The sequence below is a fragment of the Bubalus kerabau genome, chromosome 20 (assembly GCF_029407905.1).
Source record: "Bubalus kerabau isolate K-KA32 ecotype Philippines breed swamp buffalo chromosome 20, PCC_UOA_SB_1v2, whole genome shotgun sequence".
In the NCBI taxonomy this organism is placed as follows: Eukaryota; Metazoa; Chordata; class Mammalia; order Artiodactyla; family Bovidae; genus Bubalus; species Bubalus kerabau.
The window spans coordinates 8,208,687-8,235,834 of NC_073643.1; the positions used below are offsets into that span (position 1 = coordinate 8,208,687).

At 44.6% G+C, this 27,148-nt stretch overlaps 1 protein-coding gene across 1 annotated transcript in view; it reads right to left on the reverse strand.

Moving 5' to 3' along the window:
- Positions 1-25,000, reverse strand: part of OSBPL10 (oxysterol binding protein like 10) — a 333,676-nt gene extending 308,676 nt beyond the window's left edge. The window contains exon 1 of the mRNA XM_055558423.1: positions 24,633-25,000. Within this exon, the coding sequence (XP_055414398.1) occupies positions 24,633-24,913 (281 nt within the window). The 5' untranslated portion in view covers positions 24,914-25,000. The remainder of the gene's footprint in view (positions 1-24,632) is intronic.
- Positions 25,001-27,148: the final 2,148 nt, after the last annotated feature.

Below are 27,148 nucleotides of genomic sequence, written 5' to 3' on the forward strand. Positions count from 1 at the left end.
GGTAAACCATAATGAAAAAACATATGAGAAAGAATATACATATATAACAATCATTTTGCTGTACACCAGAAATTAACACTGCTGCTGCTGCTGCTGCTAAGTCGCTTCAGTCGTGTCCAACTCTGTGAGACCCCAGAGACAGAACACTACATTGTAAATAAACTATACTTCAATTAAAAAATATAAATCAATAAACCATCAAATCAAATAACATCACAGGACACAGTGTGACTCATGTTTCTCAAAGAAGGCAAGTGCTTTCTTGTTTACTTTTCAATTTTTTTTCTTTGTACTCTGAAATGATTCAAACTTACAGAGAGTTGAAAAACTATTACAGAGAACTACTGTGTACTGCGTGTGTGCCAAGTCGCTCATTCGTGTCCGACCGACTCTTTGCAACCCCAAGGACTGTAGGCCGCCAAGCTCCTCTGTCCGCGGGATTCTCCAGGCGAGAATGCTGGAGTGGGTTGCCAAGCGCCCCTCCAGGGGATTTTCGTGACCCAGGGATCCGGTCTACGTCTCCAGCACTGGCAGGTGGGTTCTTTACCATGAGCGCCCCCTGCATAGCCCAACATCTCCTTCCCCCATATTCAACAGTCACTGATGCTCTGGCACCTGCTTTTGCCTAACTCTGGCTCTCTCCCTCTCCTCTCCTCCCTTGCCCCTGCCTTTCTGCCCCTCCATCCACAGCTAACCAGCTCCCTCCTCCTCCCCTTCCCTCTCCCTCTCTCCTTACAGACTGGTTTTCTGGAACCACTGTGAAGCACAGACATCTCCTTTTATTCTGAAATACTTTATTATGTATTTCCTAAGAACATTCTCTTATATAACCACAGTGCAATTATTAATTTCTGACAGTTAACAGTGATTCAATAGAACTACCTAATACACACTCCATACTCTAATGTTGCCAATCGTCTGAACCGCTGGGAGAATGGGTGGTAAAATACGGATACCGGGTCTTAAAATACTGATTTGAAGGCTCCTTCCTCAGCCACCCAGTGGACTAACAGCCTCCCAGGAGACCTGGTTTACTTCCCACAGGACCTTTCCTAAAAGGACTCCAGGCAGAAGAAATTCTCCTTGTGTTATTTAATAAAGCTCTTAACAATCACCTCACATTTAACCTGAATTCATGATGTAACTTAGGCCTATTTTCCTTTTGTTTCAGTCACTGAAAGTCTCTGGATAAAAATATTTTCTTGTAATAAAATTCTGAAGCATCACTCTCCACCCCGCTCAATTAGAAATTGTTCAAATCCCAGTAGCCCTTCTGCTCAGTACCTCTCTCAGCATCTTCAATTTAAAGCAGTATTTCTCAACCTCTGTTATCATCGTCAGTTTCCTAGGGCACCTTTTCAGACAAATTTCCTTCAGTATCCTCCCCCTGCAATGAAATTAATACAAAAGATAGACTGTACATCTATTTATGAACTCTTATCTATATCTGCATTTTATACATTAAAAACTAACACATTTTTACTACCATCACCCCAGGAACCATTTTCTATCACCCCCATTTAGAATGCATGGTCTGACATCATTCACAAGCTGGGATGGGGAGAAAAGGAGAGCGATCAAGGTGTTGCCCGTGTGAGACCAGACCCCAGTCCAGCCTAGGGTCCTCAGATGGGCAGTCTAACGGAAGGCTCAGAGGTCTAATGACCCCTTTTCTACAGATGTGGTGTGAGGTTCACCCCGGCCCCAAAAGAGGCTCAAAATATTTTTAAGATTTTGCATATTCAAAGCTGGAATGGAAGTCTTAGCGGATACAGGTAAATCCCCCCCTTGTTAAGTGGGGATGGATGAGCCTGGCTTATCTAAAGGCTCCTTGCACAGATGTCTCCCCAGGACTCAGTCTACTTGGCACTCTTAACAGGGGAGTTCTGGTCTGAGAATATCTTCAGTGGCCATTCACCCACTCAGTAGAATCAACGCACATATTTTGTCTTCTGGCTGTGCCACACAGCTTACAGAATGGAAGCCGAGCCCATGGCAGTGAGAGCACCAAACGCTAACCACGACTGCCAGGGAATTCCCAGAACCAATGCGTAATTCTGTATATCAATCTGCGGTTGGTAACCAATATATTTACATTAATTCCCAATTGGACTGAGCTAAACTGTCCAAAAACATTTCCAAGTAGCTCTAAAACTGTTTTTTCAGGAATTTACCTAAAATAACGGCAGGTGCCAGTCAGGGAGAAGACCTCATAAAATAAAGTGAAGAGCACCCTGCCCTGTAATGTTTTGTGTGCTTTCCCCAAAAATGGACAAATATCAAGCTCCTATGACTTTACGCAGCTTATATTCAAGAAAATTAAATATAAAAATAAGGCAGTCTGTGAAGGAACATAAATTAAGGGAAATTTTGAATACATGTGACTTTGTAAGCAGGAGTTATGCTTTCTTTCTAGACCACAGCTCTCAAATTATAAAATAAAGACTTTTTAAAGTCAATCAGGACATAGAAGAACTGAAAAAATAACAATGAACTGGATCTAATTGACATTTACAGAACAATTCTCCCAATGACGAAAGAATGCCTATTACTTTCAAGTATACATGGAATATTCACCAAGATAGAACATAACCAAGGTCATAAAACAACCCATATAAAAATTAAATAACTGAATTAATTCAAAGTATGTTCTCTGACCATAATGAAATTAATGAGTAACAGAAAGATAACAGAAGAATCTTCAAACACTTGGAAATTAACACATTTCTAAATAATTCATGAGTCAAAGAGAAAGACTCAAGGGAAACTAGAAAATACTTTGAACCAAACTAAAATGAAGATTCGACATATTAGAACATGTGAAGGCAACTAAAGCAGTGTTTGAGGGAAACTTATAGCATTAAATATTTACACTAGAAAAGATGAAAGAATTCAATACTGTAAGCTTCTGCTTTAAGAAACTAGGAAAAGAAGAAACTAAACATAAATAGCAGAAGGAAGGAATTTAAAAGATTAGCACAGAAGTAAAAAAATTAAAAATAGAAAACAATAGGAATTTCCTAGGGGGTCCAGTGGCTAAGACTCCATTCTCCCCACGCAGGGAGCCTGGCTTCGATTCTCGATCAGGGAACTAGATCCCACAGGCTGCAACTGAAGATTCCACTGCTGCTAAGTCACTTCAGTCGTGTCCGACTTTGTGTGACCCCATGGACTGCAGCCCACCAGGCTCCCCCGTCCCATGCCACAACAAACAATGAGATCCTGTGTGCTGCAACTAAGACAAGCTCAGCCAAATAAATAAATATTTTAAAAAAAAATAAAATAATAAAAACTACCAATGAAACAAAAAGCTGGTTCTAAGTAAGATCAATAAATAAATCTCTAGCAAGACTGTCAAAGACATAAAATTATCAGTATCAGGAAAAGGAAAAAGGGAATATCACTATAGGCTTCAAAGATATTGAAAGGATAACAGGGAATAATAGAAGTAACTTTATACATCCTATAAATTCAACAATTTATAAGAAATGCACCAACTCCTCAAAAAGCATTTACTACCAAAACACACCCAAGATGAAACAGATAATCTGAATAGCTTTATGACTATTTTTAAAATGAATCTGTAGTTAAAAACCCTTCCAAAACAAGAAATCTTCAGGCCAGATGGTTTCCCTGGTGATTTCTACCAAATATTTAAGGAAGAAATAACACCAACTCTACACAATTTCTTTCAGAAAATATAACAAGAAGGATACTTCCCAACTCATTTTAAGGCCAACATTACCCTGATACCAAAACCAAAGACAGTATAAGAAAACTGCAAACAAATACTTTTCATAAACAAGATGCAGAAGTCCTTAACAAAATATTAGCAGATTGCATCCAGCAACATAAAAAAGTATAACACACCATAACCAAGTGAGGTTTATCCCAGAATAGCAAGGCTGGTTCAAAATTCAAAAAGCAGTCGATGTAATTTACCACATTAATAGCTGAAAGCAGCGATTAGAAAAGGGCCGGACAGTAAGCATTTCAGTCTTTGCTGGCCTCAAACTCTCTGCTGCAACTACTTAACTTTGTCATTGTAGAGTGAAAACAGACACGGGTCATGTGAAAACAAGTGGACATGAGTGTGTTTCAGCAGCACTTTACAAAAGCAGGGCGCAGGCCCTTCCATAATAAAGACGCTCAACAAACGAGGAATGAAGGAAGCTACCTCAGCATAATAAAGGCCATTTATGAAAAGCCCACAGCTAACATCATACTCGATGGCAAAAGACTGAAACTCTTTCCTCTAATATCAGGAACAAGGCAAGGACACCCACTCTCACCATCTCTATTCAACAGCGTATCGGAAGTTCTGGCCAGAGTAACTAGACAGGAAAAAGAAATAAAAGGCATCCAAACCAGAAAGGAAGAAGTAAAACTAGCTTTGCAGATGACATGTATAAAAACTACTAAAGACTCCACAACAATTTTAAAAACCTGTCAGAAGTAATAAAAGAATTCAGCAAAGTTGCAAGATAAAAAAATCAACAGAGCAAGGGAGGCAGGAGGGAGGCTCAGGAAGAAGGGGATGTGTATATACTTATGGCTGATTCATGCTGATGTATGGCAAAAATCAACAAAGCACTGTAAAACAATATACTCTAATTAAAAATAAATTTTAGGGGGAAGAGAGGAAAAATATATAAATAAATAATTTTTTAAAAAATCAACAGAAAAAAAAACGGTTTTGTTTACAATAGCATCAAAACGAATACTTAATAATAAATCTAAACTATTATATTCAGTACCTTTCACTCAACAACCTATAATGGAAAAGAAGCTGAAAATACATACATACATACATACATACATATATACATACACATATATATATACTGAATTACTTTGCTGTACACCTGAAACGAACACAATATTGTAAATCAACTAAACTTCAAAAAAAAATTTTAGAAGAATAAACCTAACCAAAAAGGTAAGAACCTTATGCACTAAAAACTACAATACATTTTTGAAAGAAATTAGAGAAGATATAAATATATGGAAAGCTAACCCACATGTCTTGGATTGAAAGACTTAATATTTTTTTAAGACTTAATATCTTAAAGAGGCTCATACCAGCCAAAGTGATCTACAGATTCAGTGCAAACCCTAGCAAAATCCCAGTGACTTTTTTTTTTTTTTTTTTTTTGCAGAAATAGAAAATTCTAAAATTCATACAGAATCTCAAGGGACCCTGAAGAACCAAAATAATTTTAAAAAAGAACAAGGCTGAAGGAGTCACAGTTCTAATATCAAAACACATTACAAAGCTACAGTGATCACCTTAATGTGGTGCTGACCTAAAGACAGACAAGTGGACCAGTGAAATAGAATAGAGAGCCCATACAGCATGTGGTTCTCTATGTGGTCATAAGATCTCTGAAAAATACCCAGCAGGAAAAAGAGAGTCTCTTCAACAAGTGGTATTGGGAAAACTGGATATCCACATGCAAAAGAATGAAGCTGGGCCCTTATTTTACACTGTATGCAAAAATTAACTCAAAACAGATTAAATATCTAAAGATAAGACCTAAAACTATAAAACACCAAAAGAAAATACAGTAGAAAAGCTTCATGACATTGGACTTGGCAATGATTTCTTGACTATGACACCAAAAGCAAAGGCAACAAAAGCAAAAACAGACAAACGGGACAATATCCAACTTTAAAAGCCTTGGGCGTCAAAGGACACAATCAACAGCGTGGAAAGGTAACCAGCGGAAGAGGACAGACACTCTGAGCCCACGCCCAGTCCCAAAGCCTTCATCTACAGCCCCGAAGTCACGGCCATCAGACGAGCCCAGAGCTGCTGCTCCCAGAAGCAAGTCCATCATCACACAAAACTCCCGGGACACAGAGCCTTTGTCCTCTTTAGTCAATGCTTATAGGTAAGTTTACAACAAAGATCACCATAATTCTAGATAATAGAATATATTTCTTAAATAAAGTTGTAGGTTTAAAGTGGTTATAAATGATCATTCATTCTTTCTATGTCACAGAGGGAACAAGCAATATATCTCCCACTTTGTCTTGTTTACTGATGGAAAACAAAATGGTTGACATTCAAAGAAAATTAACAACTAAACAGGAAAGGGATAAAAACACAAATCATCCAAGCCTTTGGTTGAACGTTCTTTCCATAAGCTGCAAATACTGCAGCTTTACCTAGTTTCACAGGCAAGAACAATTTCCACCAGTTAACATCTGGAATTGTCTATCTTACCACACCTGAAGCAGCTTCCAAAAGTAGTGGATGAAGACCACAGAATGACTGCCTCAGTGGCCACTTGAGAAGATTAAAGTTAAGGCAAAGTGGGTAATTTTTATTAGCTACATGCTACATTCAGCCAAGAAGTATATGCTACATGCCCGGTAGTCTTTTTTTAAAAATAGGCCAGGAACCTCCCTGGTGGTCCAGTGGTTAAGAATCTGCCTTGTACTGCATGGGATGCAGACTGATGCCTGGTTCAGGGAACTAACATCCCACATGCCACAGAAACACAGTCCACACAGGGCAACCACTGAGCGCACGCAGTCTAGAACCCACGCTCTGCAACTGGAGCCGCCTCCACATGCTGCAAGCAGAGAAAGCCTGACCACAGCAGGGAAGACCCAGTGCAGCCCAAAGAAGTGGAAACGGGCCAAACAAAGCCTTGCTAACTTTTTAACAAAGTTCCAACAATGACACAAGGTTATCTTTTCTCTATATAAATATATTTTTCCAGAACCACATGAGAGTAAGTTGCCAAAATAATGCCCCTTGACCCCTAAATCCTTCAGGGTACAAATATTAAAATCAAACAACTAATGTGGATACTGTACTGTTAGCTATAGACTGCACACAAATTTTCTGTCATAATAATGTCATTTACACACACACAAAAAATCAGATCACAAGTTATATTTAGTACAAAATGTAAGCTTTGTAGTTTTCAAAAGGAATTTGCAGCTTCAAACTAAAAAAGCAAAACTAAAGATGGAAACAAACAAAACAAAAAACACTAAGAATATCAATAACTGCTACATTGCTGGAAAGGAAAAGGAAGCCAGTTCTAGATAAGCAGAAATTCAATTTCATGACATAAGCAACTGCGATTTAGTCTCTTTCTAGATAGGTTATGCTTTGCTTATGGTCAAAAAGATGACTCCCCCCAGGCTTCAGCTTGACTCCATAAGTTTAGTCCTGTTTCTCTGACACAGAGATTTTCTAAAGCACTTTTATGTCAATCCTATCTTGTGAGAAAAATGTGAGAAAAAAAAAAATGTAGAGCTTTGGCTTTCAATACTCTTTTCCTGAATTTCACCTCACTCCAAGGGTATCACAGAAACTGAGGTTTAACAAAAATTTCAGTTACAGGAAACTCCAAATTAATTAAACGACTCAAACAGTGTTACAATGCACTATGGGCCAAGGTATCAAGGGCAGACTTCTCAGAAAAGGAAAAGGCGCGGGTTAGCTGGGAGAACAAAAATGACCACAAGAATATTGCTAGTGTAAAAAGCGACAAAACGCAATATGATACAGATACAGATAAATAAGTGTGCAACAATACTCTCCCAACAGCATTCTCAGCACAAACTGGCTTTCGTCCTGCTCCATTTTTTAGGGCTCAATCCATGAAATGAGTCAGCTGGAACATGTATACAGTAAAGCTCTGTAAAGTTCGCCCAAGTTCACCAAAGGGGTCGGGAGGCCCATTTTTAAGGTATTAGTAATAGGGTGGAACTCAGCTACGTAAGAATCCCAGAAGCAAAATGCATTCAAAACATGCGATCCCACTTCACCCAAAGTCCACACTCTGATTTGGGAGTGTGGATTTGGGAGGCCTCCCTGGCAGTTAAGACTCCGGCCAGAGCTTCCTAAGACTCACAGGGTCCAAGAGCCCCCTCAGCCTGTCCTGGGAGCCCGAATGAAGACAGGACAGGACAGACATGGAAAGATATTCCGAAGGACTGCAGGAGGCAAGAGACGAGGCTGTGAGAGCTCTGAACACACAGCCCGAAAAAGTGCCTGCTTCTGACCAGGAAAAACCCACCAAACATCAGCTACTCACAGAAAGAGATGCCACCCAACGCTGGGCGAGAAAATCGCTAACGACAGCACAGGGGCCCTTCCCAGGGAAGGCCAGGGCTGGAGAGAGCGAACAGGAATAATGCTGAGCAATGACTGCCTTGCAGTGGAATGCGTGGCTGCTTTACCCTGAGGCAAAGCCCTCAGTGATCTCATCTATAAAATGAGGGGGGAGAAGGTCTCCAAGCTCCTTCCAGGGTGGTGAAAAGAAAGCAAGCCCCAGAGTCAGACCAATCCTGACTCCCCAACTTACCAAGCAAGGCAATGTAGGTCACTCTGTGCCTCAGTTTCTACACCTGCAAAATAGAGATCCCACCTGCAACAGTCAGGGAGAGATTTGGCTGTGAACAGTGGCTTAAAAATGAGGCTTATTATGCCCATCATAGAAAATTCCAGAAGATAGTAGCCCAGGATTTGTGAGGTGATCAACTGAGGCTTCCCAGGTGACTCAGATGGTAAAGAATCTGCCTGCAACGCAGGAGACCTTGGTTCAATCCCTGGGTCAGGAAGATCCCCTGGAGAAGGGAATGGCAACCCACTCCTGTATTTTTGCCTAGAGAATTCCATGGACAGAGAAGCCTGGCGGGCTACAGTCCATAGGGTCGCACAGAGTCAGACACAACTGATCAACCAACACTTTCACTTTTCTGATTAACCAAGTCCTCAGAGGTGTTTTCTGTCTTTATGGCCTTCATTCAAGTTGCCTAAAGACTCAAGATGACTGCTGCAATTCCAGACATCACATCTATATTCCAGTTTTGGCCACATGTCTTTAAGAAGAAAGGGAAAAAAGGGGGAAAGGTACAAAGGAAGTTCCAGGAAACTATTATGTGACAACTCTGTTCCCCTATAAGGGGGAATGTGCGGTGCAAAGATAGTTTTCTCAAGGATAAAGCACGTATACAGCTAAAAACTAGGGATCTATGACTATAGAAGGGAAGGCTGGATAGATCTGTAGCACCTCTTATCTCATGTTAAGGATTGAATTGTAAATCTAAAGCATCCAAGGGCCCCTGGGCCCACAAAGGTATCCCTTCTGATTCTGGTAGCACTGACATTTTATGACCTGTGGTGTCGGTGGCTTGAGAGTCCTTCAGGAAGCAGGTTTTTCCAACACAATCTACTTTTACCATTTGGTCTTTGGCCACAGCCTACATACCACCTGAGTTCCAGCCATACCAAACCATCTCCCTCACTCCACACCTCCCAACCTTTGTACCCACAGAGCTTCTACCAGGGAAGCCCTCCCCAAGCCCCAGGCTACATAATGAACCCCTCTGTTCAATATCCTAGGTCTCCCCTCACCTGCTTGTCTGCTATCCCCAGGTGGAGATGGGGCTCTCCCCTGGAGCTTCTTCTCGGGTAGCATCACCACCGCCCACCATCCCATATCATAAAAAAGTGTTAGTCGCTCAGTCGTGTCCAACTCTTAGAAAGCCCATGAACTGTAGCCCACCAGGCTCCTCTGTCCATGAGATTCTCCAGGCAAGAGTACTGGAGTGGGGAGCCATTCCTTTTCCATGTGCCATGCCCTATTCTAAGCCCTTTACATGAAGTTTGGCAGATGATCCCAACAACCCTATGACACACTCACTGTAACATCCCCATTTTACAGATGAAGAAACCAAGGCACAGAGAGGTTAAATAGCTGGTCAAGGCCACACAGGTATTAATAGTCAACAGCAAGGTTGGGATGCAAGCCCAGGCTGCTGGACCGCAGAATCCTTACCCTTAGCCACCACACTCAGCTGCCCTGACTACCTGAGTAAGGGGTCTGCACATCATTTCATACCAAGGATGGTCAAACCACAGCCCATAGGCTAAATCCAGCCTGTTTTTGTAAACAAAGTTTTATTGGAACACAGACACACCCACTTGTTTACAATGGAAGAGTAGGGAGTTGCCATGGAGACTGTGGAGCCCACAAAGCCAGATATTAACTGTCTGACCCTTTACGGGAAAAGTCTGCCACCCATTACAGGCTGCCAGCCCTGTAAGGCAGGACCTGTGCTGTCTTCTTTCGTCTCTCACATCTCACATGGCATTTTTTTTTTTAACTGAAGTATAGTTAATGTACAATGCGAGTTAATTTCTGTGTACAGTAAAGTGATTCAGTTAAACATACATATATTCTTTTGCATGGTCTTTTGCATTATGGTTTATTGCAGGATATTGAATCTAGTTCCCTGTGCTATCCAGTAGGACCTTGTTGTTCATCCATCCTGCATATGAGTTTGCATCTGCTGATCCCAGGCTCCCAGTCGCTCCCCTCATCTCCCGCTGGCAACCACAAGTCTGTTCTCCATGTCTGTGAACCTGTTTCGGTTTTGTAAATTTGTCCATTTGTGTCATATTTTAGATGCCACATATAAGGGATATCATACGGCATTTGTCTTTCCCTGTCTGACTTACTTCATCTCGAGGTCCATCCCTGTTGTTAGAAATGGCATTATTTCATTCTGTTTTATGGCAAAGATTCCATCATGTATATGTACCAAATCTTTATCCATTCAACTGCTGACAGACATGTAGGTTGTTTCCATGTCTTGGCTCTTCTGAACAGTGCTGCCATGAGCAGTGGGGTGCATGCATCTTTTTGAATTAGAGTTTTCTCTGGCTATACTGCACGGCATTTGGCATATACACACAAGGCCCTCAGTAAGTATGTGGGGTGTGAACCTTCCGTCAGGCCTAACTACACACAGAGCAGTGTGTGCGTGTCTGGGGGCTGCAGCCCCCAGCTCACGCAGGACTTGGAAAGTCTCCCACTTCTGTCTAGACTCTAGTTAGCAACAAAGGACCCAGGAAAACCTTCGTGGTGGCATTCCCTGCACGGTTCACAGCCCACCACGGTTCTGATGGCGTGACCATCACAGGGATGCACCTATCACCTAATCCACCTAACTCCTCTGGAACAAGGGACTCACACAGAGCACCAAGTCCCACCTGCACTTGGGAGAACCTGAATCCCATGGTGTCCTGGGCGGTTCCCAGTCCCTGCTCGTGGTTCACCGGCCATGTGACCAGCACGGCCTAAACACATAACACATCCTGGGAAAGAGGTACGAAAAACTGATGCTGCGGACTTCCCTGGCGGTTCAGCAGTCAAGAATCTGCCTGCCAACGCAGGGGACATAGGATTGACTCCTGCTCTAAAAAGACTCCACCTGCCTCAGGTCAACCAAGCCTGTGCCCCTGCGCTCTAGAGCCTGCAAGCCACAGCTACTGAGCCCAAGCACCCTGACCATGGAAGCCCACACGCCCTAGAGCCTGTGCTCTGCCGACAAGAGAAGCCACTACAAAGAGAAGCTCACGTACCACAGCTAGAGAGTAGCCCCCACTTACTGAATCGAGTAAACCTGTGCACAGCAACAAAGACCCAGTGCAGCCAAAAAAAAAAAACAAAAAACTGATGTCGGGGCCTTTCAACTTGTTATATTTTCATCAAAAGATTTCTAGAAAGGGACCAAACACATTCCCCTGAAAACTACCGCCCAACGTGAACAAGTTATTCATGACTCAAATGCCTTCAAAGAACAGAATCGTGCACATTTCCTGATTGCAGTGTTATTCTTGGTATCATTGTACAAGGCACAAATACAGCATTGGGTTGTGACCAAATCCCATCAAGTCTAGGTTATCAACCAGCAAATTCTGGATGGCTTTCTTTCTAATTCTGTCTTGGCCGGCCCCGAAACTCATCAGGAGCCACCCAGAGGAAACATGCAGAGAGCCTCCCACGTTTCCAGCACAACCATCTCAATCCTGCTTTCAGGACACAAAGGCCCACGTCTCTCCTCTCCCCCCAGGGTTCTCAAACTGCTGTCTGATGGGACACACCCTGACAGGCCATGTGATGGACAGCCAGCGGACACCAGCATCCACTACACAGATAAAACCGCTTGTCACCTGGCCCAGCGCAGGGGGAGGAAGGTCTGAGAAACACCTGTATACTGGGTCTAAGTGGCCACCAACTCAGCCCCAGGTTCCACCAAGTCACCCACTGGTCTAAAGCACGTGTGTGTGTGTGTGTGTGTGTGTGTGTTAAGTCATTCAGTTGTGTCCAACTCTTTGCAATCCCATGGACTATAGCCCACCAGGCTCCTGTGTGTGTGTGCGTGTGTATGTGTGTGTATGTGTGTGTGTTAGTCATTCAGTCATGTCTGACTCTTTGCGATCCCATGGACTGTAGACCATCAGGCTCCTCTGTCCATGGAATTTCGCAGACAAGGATACTGGAGTGGGTAACCATTCCCTTCTTCAGGGAATCTTCCCAACCCAGAGACTGAACCTGGCTCTCCCATGTTGCAGGCAGATTCTTTACTCTCTGAGCCACCAGGGAAGCCCCCTACAATACTGGACTCCTAGAAAATAAACTATTGTATGCCAGGCCTGATGCTGGGCCTGATGCCTGCAGGAGCTCACAGCAACGCTACAAGGCTGGCATCATGCACAGAGGAGGAAACCAGGCTCCACAGAGGTAAGCGAATTGCCAAGGTCATGCAGCAAAAACGAGGGAAAGCTGGACTGGCAAGGGGGTCTAAGCATGTCACCAGCCTGTGGTCCTGCAGGCTGTCCCCTCAGAAGCAAGGTGATTCCAGGAGAAGGAGGCAGTCTCAGGTTCCAAAAGTTCCCAAGAGGCATCACAGAAGGTGTCCAGGACGGGGAGTGACCCACTCACTTATACACTGATAGTGGGGGTGGAGAACAGTCCGGCCATTCTAAGTTTCTACACGTACCTCTCCTAGGATCCTGCGATTCCAGTCCCAGTACTGACCCAAGAGAAATGAAGCTCACGTCCACACACAGACTTGTACACGAACAGCAGCTTGGTTTGTAACAGCCAAAAACTGGAAACCACCCAAACATCCACCTATGAGTATACGGATAAGCAAACTGTGGTATATTCACAAGTACACTACAACTCAACAACAGAAAGAAATCCAGTATAAATGACTGATGCGGCAGCAAAGAGGACCAAACTCAGATCTTTCTGAGTTAAACAGACCAGACTCCGAAAAGGATAAGCTCTAATGGTTCCACCCACTGATACATAAAGCCCAAAGAGACAAAACGAATTCATGGTGATAAAAATCAGAAACAGATTGCAAGGGAAGGGGAATGGACTGGAAAGAAGCACAAGGAACCTTCCTGAGGGGATGGTAATGTTCTGTACCTTTTGAAGCAGTGGTTATATGCTATAAACAAGTATCAAAATTCAAATGGAACATCTAAGATAATCGTACTGTATGTTTATTATGACTTGAAAAACAAGACTTTGGACTAATGAGTCATTCTGATGATAAAATGGAAAGCACAGATTATTACATGTATCCTTCCAAAACTAATTGCTCAATTAGTATTTAAAGAAACCCCAAAGAAACTCCGATTGGCCCGTTAAAGGAAATTAGGTTTACTCATGGGCATTAGAAACAATTTTCCACACAATATTACCTACTTAATACTTGCCCGAGAGCTCTGTCCAGGCAGACAGAGATGAATGAGCCCACCAATCTGGCCTAACAAGCCCACTTACACTCATGACAACAGCCTGTGCCCTTCCCTGAAAGAGATGGCTGTCGCTATGGCAACCAGTGGAAGGTAGGCAAGGTGGACAGAGAAGGGAGCCAAAGAGCTTAAGAACCACTCTGGACTCGTGACTGCAGGAATGCCATTCCCCACCCCCAAGATGTTCACATCCTAATTCCTGGAACCTATGACTGTTAATTTATACGGCAAAGTATAAATTTTGGCACATGCTAAGTTGCTTCAGTTGTGTCTGACTCTTTGCGACCCTAAGGACCCTAGCCTGGAAGGCTCCTCTGTCCATGGGATTCTCCAGGCAAGAATACTGGAGTGGGTTGCCATGCACTCCTCCAGGGGATCTTCCTGACCCAGGGGTCAAACCCTTGTCTCTTATGTCTCCTGCACTGGCAGGTGGGTTCTTTCCCATTAGAGCCACCTGGGAAATCCTAATGGCAGACTGATTAACTTAAGGATCTTGAGATGAAGGGATTCTCTAAGCAGACCCCAAACACATTCATAGGAGTCCTTCTAACAGGGAGGCAGAGGGAGATTTGACACACAGAGAGGAGAAGGAAACACAAAGACACAGGCAGAAATGGGAGTGATGCAGTTACGAGCCAAGGAATGCTGGCAGTCACCAGAAGCTGGAAGAAGCAAGAAGAATTTTCCCTGAGAGTATCCGGTGGGAGCACAGCCTTGCCAACACCCTGACTTCCATCCAGTGAAACTAACCTCAGACTTCTGGCCTCCAGAACCATGAAAAAATACATTTCTATTGTTTTAAGTCACCAAGTTTGTGGTCATTTTTTATAAGAGCCATAAGAAAACTAACACAGACTGGAAGCCTTAAAGTCATATTGCTTCTGCCAGCAGTCCACATTCCCCCAATATCAACTTCAACGTCTGAGAAATTAATTTATTATTTTAAAATTAATGAAAGCTTGTTTCTTAAAACAAAATGTCATAGAGACTTCCCTAGTGGTCCAGTGGATAAGACTCCATGCGCCCAACACAGGGGACCCGGGTTCAATCCCTGGCCAGGGAACTAGACCCTGCAAGCTGCCACTGAAGAGTTTACACGCAGCAACTAGCGAGTCTGCATGCCACAGCGAAGACAGAAGACCCCACGTGCTGCAACTGAGACCCAGCACTGCCAAATACACAGATAAAAATAAATATTTTAAAAAAGGAAAACATCACAGACCATCTCATGACCATGGGACAGGTAACGATTTCCTTAACAGGGCTCAAAAAGAACCCAACGTAAAGGGAAAACATTGACAATGTGACTATGTTAAAATTTAGAATTTGTGTTTATCAAGACACTACTAAGAGAGGAACTTGCAAACCACGGCATGAAAGAAGCTGCTTTCTCTGTATATAGAACACCTGTGCCCACGTGTGCAGAAACCTATCAGTGAACTCAGACCCGGAATACACAGGAAATTCCACAATTTAATAAGAAAAAAAGCAGATATTAGAAAGCTAATAACTTCGTTAGCCATCAGAAAGGGCAAATTAAAACCACAAGGAGATACCGCCACACACCCACCAGATTGGCTACGATGAGAACAGACAATGTCAAGTATGGACACGTCTGTGGAGCACCTAGAACTCGCTCACATTTCTGGTGGCATACGAACAGACACAACCACTCTGGAAATCTCTCTGGATGCCTCTCGTGAGTGGGACATCTGTAACACCTCCACACCTAGGTACCCACCCACAGACAGGTATGCGTGTATTTCCCAAAACTATTCATATGAGCCCCAAACTGGGAGGGACTCAAATGTCAGTCTACAATAGGTACAAATATATTCTGTACATTCATACAACGGAATACCAAACAGCAGTGGAAATAAACAGACCATAACATGAATGGGGCTAAGAAGCCAGACATAAAAGATCACATCACAATATGAAATTAAAAAATAGGCCTAACTAATATATGGTATTGGGAGTCAGAATAGTGGCACCTACAGGGGCCGGGGATGACAGTAAGGGATGGGATGAAGGGGCTGCTTTTTCTTGATCTGGTTGTGCGTGAAAATTCACTGAACTATGTATTTTTATGAGTTGTGTATTTTTCTGAACGAATATATAAGACTTCAAATTTACCCTCAAAAATTCAGTTATTCAGAGATTATGTGGAAAGGTATGGGCAGCTTTCCTTTTCCTCGATAACATTTTCAAACTGCAAAATGGATGCACGTTCACCTTAGGGGGAAAAAATAATGGGAAAAAAGAGAAGGAAAATCATGCTAACCATTCAGGGTGTGTGTGCAAGCATGCACACGCATGTGCATGTGTGTGTGTGTTAGTCACTCAGTTGTGTTCGACTCTGGGACTCCATAGACTGTAGCCTGCCAGGCTCCTCTGCCCATGGAATTTTCCAGGCAAGAATACTGGAGTGGGCTGCCACACCTTCCTCCAGGGGCTCTTTCTGAGCCAGAGATCAAACCTGGGTCTCCTGCACTGCAGGCAAATTATTTACCATCTGAGCCACCAGGGAAGCCCATTGGGTATAAATATCAAATACATGTTCACTTTAAGTAAGGCAGGGGTGAGAGGACAGCCAATCCCACAGGGGGTGATTAACATATGGCATACATTACATATACCATATATAATGTATTATATACATGTATGTGTATAGTACAAATCATATACAATGTAATGTGGTCATCACCAGTTGTGGCGGACTCTTTGCAGCCCCATGGACTGCAGCACGCCAGGCCTCCCTGTCCCTCACCATCTCGTGGAGTTTGCCCAAGTTCATGTCCACTACATTAGTGATGCCATCCGGCCATCTCATCCTCTCATGCCCTCTTCCCCTTGTATACATTATATAGGATACTATGCTATGCATATATTATTATATATTTTATACATATATAGTTGTATATATTACAATATAATACATAGATATAATAAGCAGCTTTGTGATCTGAGCAATCATCTTTTATAATTATTGTCAATGAAGCCATCTAAAGTCCCTAAACAATGTGAGTGGGGCCTCAGAACAATCTGACAACCCAGACAGCAAGATGTGCAAATCCTTCAGAGCACAAGGAGATGAGACCATTAAACCAGAACAGTGATTTTCAACCCTGGTATCACCACCAACTGTCTCTAAAACTATTGGAATTCTCAAAAAGCATTCATTTTAATGCAGTATTACTTTTGAAGTCAATATATGCCCCTACTGACTTTGCTAAATGGGCCAAGTGGCCCCAAAACCCTGGGAAATCATGCCAGAGGCTACACACTGTCTTCTCAAAGTATGTTAATACAGATCAAGTGAAAAGCAAGCCCTGGATATCTGGTTCCTAAAGGTCCACCTTGGGTGGGTGGTGGTGGATCTGAGGTCAGGATGGGCATGTCTGCTGATGACATGTTGCAGAGAAGAGGGCAAACTATAAACATACTAACTCAAGGACGAGGCTTTAAGCTGGTAGAGAATTAAGAATTGCAAGAACAGTGGTAAACGCTGGCCAAAATAGAACTAAATCCTGGCTTGTCTTTTCTGTCATTCATTTACTCGCTAACTCATTTGGTAATACTTACTGAACCCTTATTATATGCCATGTCCTATTCTAGACTCTAGGGACACAGCAGTGAACAAGACAGGCAAAATTACTCTCTGTCCTCAGGGAGTTAATACCTAGTGCAGAAAGACAAAAGAGCAAAATACAGAGCATGTCAGCTGGTGGTGAGGGTTAAGGAGGAGAAAAAGCATGAAAGGGAGATGGGGTTTAGAGGCTGGAGGAGGAAGGAAGTCTCTTCCGACAGAAACCTAAATGCCTGGTTCCAAGTTCTAAATGACCTCTTGCCCCTCAAAGAACCCATCATCTTCTCTGCAAAGAACTCTGTGATAATTATGCTAATGGGACCCCAGAGCCATCACAGCATTCAAAAAAGAGACCAAGAGTTTTATGGACAGGAAAGGCTCCGCTGAAGTAGGGGCAACCTGAAGATCCAAAAACAGCTCCTTCTCGAGATCCTGAACTATCCTCAGCCCCTTACACATCAGGGTCTTCATTTAATCCCCACACTGAACTAAGGAAAAGAGCAGAGGTTACACCATCTTCAACATTTAAGCAAGCGGGAAAGCGGAAGCCCAGGGCAATTACAGAACTGGCCCAAGGCAACAGGTGTGCTCCGTACCGAGGTCAGGGCTTGACCCAGAGTCCGCACTGCTCAAACTGTCCAAATGCGTGTCCACTGGCCTGAGGTTTTCATATGCCAGCACTTGTCCGCTTCATCCTAGTCAAGATTTGCCTTTCAGTGTTTTCCTGAGTTCTCACAACCTCGCCAATCACCCAAGTATGAATTAGAGGCTGGCTCCACATGTGCAGTCTTATTTCCTCCAAATATCAAAAACTGAATGGCGATGAAAACCCTCAAATATTTAAATATCACTTCCCAGATCTAATGAGAAATTATTTCCCCTAAAACACTAGAAGCTAAAACCAACCCCAAAGCAGTTCCGTTCTGGCCAAAGACTAAACTCAGCCTTAGGGCAAATGCGAGTCCATACTGTATCCTTGCTAGATCTACCCTTCTCAAACTGAACACAAGCAAACAGAACTCTTGGGTGTCCCCCATCCTACCCACAGGCAGGTGCGTCCCCTGTGACCCTGGGATCCATAAAGGATGCCTCACCTCCCAGCCTACATACTCAAGAAGAGAACATTAAAAAAATATATATATACATATGTAAAACTGAATCACTTTGCTGTACACCTGAAACTAACACAACACTGTAAATCAACTATATTTCAATTTTAAAAAAAAGTTTAAGCTATCCTTGGCCCCTCTTGCTCTCTCACCTCAGCATCCAACCCATCAGCAATGTCCCTCCTCCCCACTCCAAAGCTGTCCCTTTCTGCATCTCCCTTGTCCCCAACATCCAAGCGCCCAGCATCTCTTGCCTGGACCGCCATGCTGCGCTCCTCTCTGCTTCCTGATCTGCTCCTGAAAATCTCATCTCCACACAGGAGCCAGAGTGAGCTCTTGAAAGTCACAGACCGGGTCACCTCCCTGCCTAAAATCCTTCTGTCAAACTGTAACAGTCTTCAATCCTTCCCCTGCCTACAAGGCCACATGTGATATGGCATCTGCCTGACTCTCCCCAGTCTCTGGGGTTTACTCTCCCCCTGGTACACTCACTCCATATGAAACTCAAAAAGTGGGTGAAAAGATCGTGCACTAGATTAAAATGTGAATATCAGCAAAGACATTAGATCCACACAAATTTCCACAAATACATGCCTTTATTTCACCATCTTTATATATATATATATATATGTATACATGTGTGTGTGTGTGTATATATATATATATATGATATATATACCATATATATGTGAGAAGGAAATGGCAACCCACCGCAGTATTCTTGCCTGGGAAATCCCATGGACAGAGAAGCCTGGCGGGCAAAGGAGCTCATGGGATCACAAAGAGTTGGACATGACTAACACTTTCACACTTTCATAAATGTATATGTGCCATGCCCTGTTGCTTGTGGGATCCTAATTTCCCAAACCGGAATCGAACCCAGGCCCGCAGCAGTGGAAGCATGGAATCCAAACCACTGGACCACCAGCAAATTCCCTAAATATATGTTTAATCTATGAGCACCTACCTCCTTCTGAAACTGTGTTCATTTGTTAGAGGTATTTACACTTTAATGGGGCTTCCCAGGTGGTGCTCATGGTAAGGAACCCACCTGCCAATGCAGGAGGTGTGAGACAAGGATTTGATCTCTGAGTCAGAAAGATCCCCTGGAGCAGGGCATGGCAACCCACTCCAGTATTCTTGCCTGGAGAATCCCATGGACAGAGGAGCCTAGTGGGGCTACAGTCCATGGGGTTGCACAGAGTCAGACATGACTGAAGCAAGTTAGAATACATGCACTTTTTAATGCCATCCTACAAATCTCTACCATGCTATAATGTCTGAAATATTTTCTTTAAAGAACTATACTAATGCATTATAGAAACTCCTTCCTTTGGCCCATTTTTTGATTGGGTCATTTATTTTTCTGGAATTGAGCTGCAGGAATTGCTTGTATATTTTTGAGGTTAGTTCTTTGTCAGTTGCTTCATTTGTTATTATTTTCTCCCATTCTGAAGGCTGTCTTTTCATCTTGCTTAGAGTTTCCTTTGTTGTGCAGAAGCTTTTAATTTTAATTAGGTCCCATTTGTTTATTTTTGCTTTTATTTCCAATATTCTGGGAGGTGAGTCGTAGAGAATCCTGCTGTGATTTATGTTGGAGAGTGTTTTGCCTATGTTCTCCTCTAAGAGTTTTACAGTTTCTGGTCTTACGTTTAGATCCTTAATCCATTTTGAGTTTATTTTTGTGTATGGTGTTAGAAAGTGTTCTAGTTTCATTCTTTTTCAAGTGGTTGACCAGTTTTCCCAGCACCACTTGTTAAAGAGATTGTCCTTTCTCCATTGTATATTCTTTCCTCCTTTGTCAAAGATAAGGCATCCATAAGTGCATGGATTTATCTCTGGGCTTTCTCTTTTGTTCCATTGATCAATATTTCTGTCTTTGTGCCAGTACCATACTGTCTTGATGACTGTGGCTTTGTAGTAGAGCCTGAAGTCAGGCAGGTTGATTCCTCCAGTTCCATTCTTCTTTCTCAAGATTGCTTTGGCTATTCGAGGTTTTTTGTATTTCCATACAAATTGTGCAATTATTTGTTCTAGCTCTGTGAAAAATACTGTTGGTAGCTTGATAGGGATTGCATTGAATCTATAGATTGCTTTGGGTAATATACCAATTTTCACTATATTTATTCTTCCGATCCATGAACATGGTATATTTCTCCATCTATTAGTGTCCTCTTTGATTTCTTTCACCAGTGTTTTATAGTTTTCTATATATAGGTCTTTAGTTTCTTTAGGTAGATATATTCCTAAGTATTTTATTCTTCTCGTTGCAATGGTGAATGGAATTGTTTCCTTAATTTCTCTATTTTCTCATTATTAGTGTATAGGAATGAAAGGGATTTCTGTGTGTTGATTTTATATCCTGCAACTTTACTATATTCCTTGATTAGCTCTAGTAATTTTCTGGTGGAGTCTTTAGGGTTTTCTATGTAGAGGATCATGTCATCTGCAAATAGTGAGAGTTTTACTTCTTTTTTTCCAATTTGGATTCCTTTTATTTCTTTTTCTGCTCTGATTGCTGTGGCCAAAACTTCCAAAACTATGTTGAATAGTAGTGGTGAAAGTGGGCACCCTTGTATTGTTCCTGACTTTAGGGAAAATGCTTTCAATACTAAACAGACATTTCTGCAAAGAAGACATACAGATGGCTAACAAACACATGAAAAGATACTCAACATCACTCATTATCAGAGAAATGCAAATCAAAACCACAATAAGGTACCATTTCACGCCAGTCAGAATGGCTGCTATCAAAAAGCCTACAAACAATAAATGCTGGAGAGGGTGTGGAGAAAAGGGAACCCTCTTATACCGTTGGTGGGAACGCAAAGTAGTACAGCCACTATGGAGAACAGTGTGGAGATTCCTCAAAAAAACTGGAAATAGAACTGCCATACGACCCAGCAATGCCACTGCTGGGCATACACACTGAGGAAACCAGAATTGAAAGGGACACGTGTACCCCAATGTTCATCGCAGCACTGTTTATAAAAGCCAGGACATGGGAGCAACCTAGATGTCCATTAGCAGATGAATGGATAAGAAAGCTGTGGTACATATACACAATGGAGTATTACTCAGCCATTAAAAAGGATACATTTGAATCAGTTCTAATGAGGTGGATGAAACTGGAGCCAATTATACAGAGTGAAATAAGCCAGAAAGAAAAACACCAATACAGTATACTAATGCATATACATGGAATTTAGAAAGGTGGTAACGATAACCCTGTATGTGAGACAGCAAAAGAGACACAGATGTATAGAACAGTCTTTTGGACTCTGAGGGAGAGGGAGGGGGTGGGATGATTTGGGGGAATGGCATTGAAACATGTATAATATCATACAAGAAACAAATCGCCAGGATGCTTGGGGCTGGTGCACTGGGATGACTCAGAGGGATAGTATGGGGAGGGAGGTGGGAGGGGGGTTTAGGATGGAGAACACGTGTACGCCTGTGGTGGATTCATGTTGATGTGTGGCAGAACCAATACAATATTGTTAAGTAATTAGCCTCCAATTAAAATAAATAAATAAAGTAAATAAATTTAAATTAAAAAAAAAAGAAAAGAAACTCCTTCCTGGGGATTCCCCACCCCACTCTGATTACGTGGCACCCTCTCAGCCAATGAGAGCACCAACTGTCCTGGACGTGCGCTCCCAGGCGAGTCTCACACGTGTAGCTTTCCCTCCTGCCATCCCTCTTTATGTCACCCGTCTTGTGTTCTGGCCACAATGCCTTCCTCAGGACGTGCAGATGAGGGTAAGAGCACTACAAATAAATTAAAGCAGAATATGATACTGAATGTTAAAATATAAGCTTTACAACAACTTGGGGATGTGCAAGCAGACACCAGAGTAAAAACTGTTGGTGGGTGGCTGGTGTGTTATCAACAGACAGCAGCCTCACCAAGGACTTTGTGGCTGGAGATCCATCATTAACTGCAGACAATTTGGAAAAAAAAAAAAAAACCCGCAAAGGAACATGCCATGAGGCCCCCAAATGCAGGGAGCTTGACTCAGCTCAACTACTCACACCAAGGCGTTTCCCCTGGGGGGTGGGTGGTGAGGTTTCCTTCCACTTTTGAATCCTGTGCCCCCCTCCACTACGTGATGAAAAGATGCCTATGTGTTTTGCACACAGCAGGAGCTCCAAAGTAGCTGACCCAGTGTCTGGCACATAGTAGGGCCTCCATAAAATAGTTCCTGAATAAGTGAATGATATGTGAATATTTTTCAAAGTTTCCATCTTTGTTCTCTTCCCTGTTCCTTTTCACTGGTCCAGATCCTCCCTTCTAAGACCCCTTGAGGAGGGAGAAGCGTGCAGGCACAGCCATCACAGACGTTCTCCGGATCACTGATGCACCCTCAGCCACAGCTGGAAACAAACCCCAACGCTGAGACCCTGACCACTAGGAAGAGACGATGCTTTTGAAGGCAACGGTAGGCTTTGAGACCAATGCGTCTACTGTGGTAAGAACAAACAGTGGCAGCCAGCTATAACCCACAGTAAACAAATTCAATAAAGATGAGACTTCAGCAGTATACACAGTACATTTCACCTGTGTAGCCTGCAATCAAGTATATGTTGTTGTTGCTGTTATTAGTATTATTATTGTTATAAATTTTGCCTCTTCGCAATCTGGCCTTCAACCTAAATACTCCAGAGGATTTAATTACACAAAAGCATGAGTTACTCCAATTTCCCCTAAATCCACTCCAAAGAACAAATCCTTTAATATACACTGCAGGTAAAATGCCATCCCCAAGTGAAGTAACTAATCCAGGGTAAAAGCTCTGTTGGCCTCATAAATCACTTCCGGGGGGTGGGGGGGGAAGGAATTAAAGGTGATTGTCCAACACACAAACCAAATGCTACACAAGCAAGGCACAGCCAGGTGCCATTAACAAGGCAATTACCAGAACCTGAAATCAGATTCAGTCCTCTCATCTGTCTCCTCTTTGGCACTCTACCTATTCCCTTTTCAGCTTTCAAGAATTGACACTGGGGCTATTTTGGGAAATAAAAGGATTCAAAAGTTAAGGTGCAGCTTCCACTAACACAGTAGTAGATCTCCAAGGAAACTCTGGGGAAAGTTCTCTGCCTACAATATCAACTCAGTTTCCTTCCTTAGGAAGTCACCCTTCTCCACCTGCAACGCAGGAGACCCTGGTACAACCCCTGGGTCGGGAAGATCCTCTGGAGAAGGAAATGGCTACCCACTCCAGTATTCTTGTCTGAAGAAGTTCATGGAAAGAGAAGCGTGGCGGGCTACAGTCCGTGGGGTAGCAAAGAGTCCAGACAAAACTGATCCACTAACACTTTCTCCTAGTAGAGCTTCACGTAAATAACTGCCTGCAGTTTCAGCTGGAAACAATCTGAAACTTACACGGAGAGAGACCGCCAAGTACTCTAGTAACTAGCAGAGATAAGCAATAGCTCCCGGGATGTGATTAAAATCTCGCAAGCATCCTTAAGAACCACAAGACCTCATATTCAAGGGCTATTAAGGACCTGACACAGATCTCATCAACAAACTCTCCAAAAAGTCCCATTCTCCTTGCATGGATATTGGTATTTTTGACTTGTTTTTGAAAAACTATACACACACACACACACACACACACACACACACACACACATCTACACATAAATGCTGTGCCCCATCTGCTCCTTTCAAGTGTTCCTTACTACCTCGGTCCACACACACCGCGACCCCTTGCCCTGGCACCCCTCCTTCCACGTGTCCCAACTGGGAGAGCAGAGTGAGCAGGGAACTTCAGGAAACACCTTAAGGGAGAAAATAACTTAAACAGCGAACTGCCCATTTCGAAAGGGGAGAGAGTGTCAAAGAAAAAACAACACTAAACTTCCGTCGCAGTGTCTCTCGGCCATCAACTGGGCGGGGGGCTAGCGCGCGCCCCGGAAACTGCCGAGGATAACTGGCTGATTTCTGGGGGTGGTGCCGTCTTTAAACAACAAAGTTTTAAATGAACTAGGATGTAGACAGAATTGCTGTGATGGGGCCAGCTCTTACGTACAGGCATCGCGCACGCCCCTCTGCCCCCTACTCTAAGTCCTTCTCCAAGGGTGCCGGAAGCCGCTAGCCTGCAGGGCCCGGGGACCAGCGCGCTCGCCTGTCGCTCCAGTCCCTGCAGGTGCCAAGGCTCTCCTTCCTTCCCCACTACTGCGATGTGGGCCCGGGGTGGGGTCGCGGCGCACCTAGGGGAGCGGGGACGCGTGATGGGCCCGGGTGCCGAGGCCGCCCCAGCTTGCCGGCGGCGCGATCGCGCGCGCACACACTCACACCGAGCAGCGCGCAGGGAGGGGCGGGCGGCAGGCGCGTTACCTGTTCTGCCAGCCCTGGAGGAGGTTGGTGTATTTGCTGAGCACGCCCTCGAGCGCCGGCTCCCTCCGCCGGCCGCTGCCCCCGCACGGGCTAGCGGCTACCGAGCCCGGGCTGCTGCGGCTGCCCCCGCCTCCGAGCCCGGCGGCCGCCGACCTGCCGGAGACCCCCCGGCCAGCCAGAGAGCAGGAGGGTGAGGAGCCCGCCGAGGTGGCGCGGCTGCTGCTGCGGCTGCTGCTGTTGCTACCCCCGCCGCTTTCCGCGCCCTGGGCTGCCCTCTCCATGGTCCGTGCGCGCCCGGGACGCGGGGCCCGCCGCGGTGGCGGCCCCGGCGCTGGGGCTCCTGGCGCGGCGGCGGCGGCTACAGCTCCGGGAGCCCGGGCCGCGCGTGGCTGCTCCAAATCCCCGGGAAACGCCTGACTCATACAGGAGGAAGAGGAGGAGGAGGCGAGGAGCGCTGGAAGGAAGCCAAAGGGGCTGGATGCAGCTGCGGCCGCCCCTCCCCCGTCGCGGCCCCGGCCCCTCCCTCCGCACTAGTTTGCCTGGCAAGTTCGGAGCGGGTGGCCGGTTCGGCCAGCCCTCCTCCAGGTCTTCCTTCTCTGCTTTCCAGTCCCCGGGGCCGCTCAGGCCCGGGGCTCGGGGCGCTCTCAAGGCCGATCCGCAGGGTGGGCACGCCCGGAATCCACACCCTGCCGCCCCCTCTCGATGGGAAGGTGCGAAAGGGAATCTCCGCGCGTTACTCCCCACCCCCCGCACCCTCCTCGGGACCTGGCGGGAGGAGCGGCCCCACCCACTGGGTCCACCCGGATATGGACCCGCCCGGCCTAACACCGGTCACACGCAACTCCTCTCCGTCTTCCGCACCGAGCCTGGGCCGGACACACGTACACGGTCACCTGGACATCGACCTCGCTGGCCGAGCGGAGGAACAGGGCTAGGAGGTCCTCCGGGCTCTCCTGCGCGTCTGGAAGGGGAGGGGAGAAGCAGCCAGGTAAACTCGCCCGGGGCGTTTTCACCCATTGGAGTTATGACAAATGCACAGTGGACACCCGGGCCAGGATTTGAGTGGGGCAAGAGTACTCGGATTCCTGCAAGCGCCTCCTTCAGTTGAGTGTCCTGGACGTAGCTCTGGCCTCACCCTAATCCCTACACTGATGGACACACGTCAACCTAGCCAATCCAACCATATCTGGTGTTATCAAGACAGCACGATGCACTTGGGAATCAGAGGCTCCGAAATGGGTAAGACTGCACGGAAAGCAGGAGAGATCACAGATACCTACAAACAGAGCAAAGTATTCTGTGTATTGACTGTAACTTCTGCCCCCACCCCCAATGGAGGCACACGGAGCTGCAGCTGGGTTTCTAAATCTAAAGTTGAGTTGATGCTCTTCTGCAAAATTAGATGGGTTACACTCTCCACTGCACTCATCATTTTTGTGCATATAAATATCCAGTGCAATCTGGAAGTTTCTAAAAATTACCTAGAAAAGAGCTTTGAGGATCTTACCCTCCCCCAACACACACACACACACACACGAAAACAAAAAGATTGATAGGTGGTCCCTATCTAGGAACTCATAACACAGGTAAATAATTCAACAGTTAAAAAATTACTAAATGGAATAGAGTCAGCTCTCATGGGGCCAGTTCTCCAAGCCTGACCCTTTTCTAGCCCCATATCCTTCCAGGAAGCTTTCAAAGGTGGTTCAGTTCTAGAAATTTTCATGGAGAAGCTTCTGGGGCTGGTGAGACATGGTTGTGCCCCCAAATAAATTACAATCCCAAGTGCCCACACAGTATAAAAAGAGATAGCCACCCCCCACCGCCGCCGGGAGACTGCATGGTAGAAAGGACCAAACTTTGAAGCCAGACTGGGCTGAATTCAAATCTATGACCTTGATCAAGTGACCTCTTTAAGCCTTAGTCTTCTCACCTGCAAAAATGGAACTAATGTTACTAGTGGCTGGGATGAGAATGTTTATTTGGTTCAAAATATCATCTCTTCCCATGGGAAGAATATGTTCCCTCCATATGAACCTCAGGCTTGGCCACAGAATTCTTTTGGCCAGTGGACCGAACAGATGTAATAGATGCTACGTCCAAACATAGTCTAAGAGCCATCGTGTGGTTCCACCATCTTTCTCCCCCTCCTGCTAGGGGAGCAGTGTGTCTCAGTTCAAGGCTGTCCTTCAAATTGGATCCTGGATTAAGGAAATGTGTGACAGAGCTGGCCACATGCACAAAATCTTTGCTGTCAACTGCTGAGATTTCAGGAACCATTTTGTTACCACAGCATAACATTGCCTGAGCCAGCTGGTCTGTGTATGAGTGTGTGTGAAGCCCTTCATTGATGTGAGGACAGGGAAGTGGGCACATACTGAGCCACATGTCAGTCATTGGGGGCCTGCCTCATGGGGGCCTGCCACCTGAGGGTCCAGCTACAAGCAGGGAGGTGCCATCATCTTATTTCATATCACTGAACCTCAGCCACTACCACTTCATCCTATCCAGTCCAC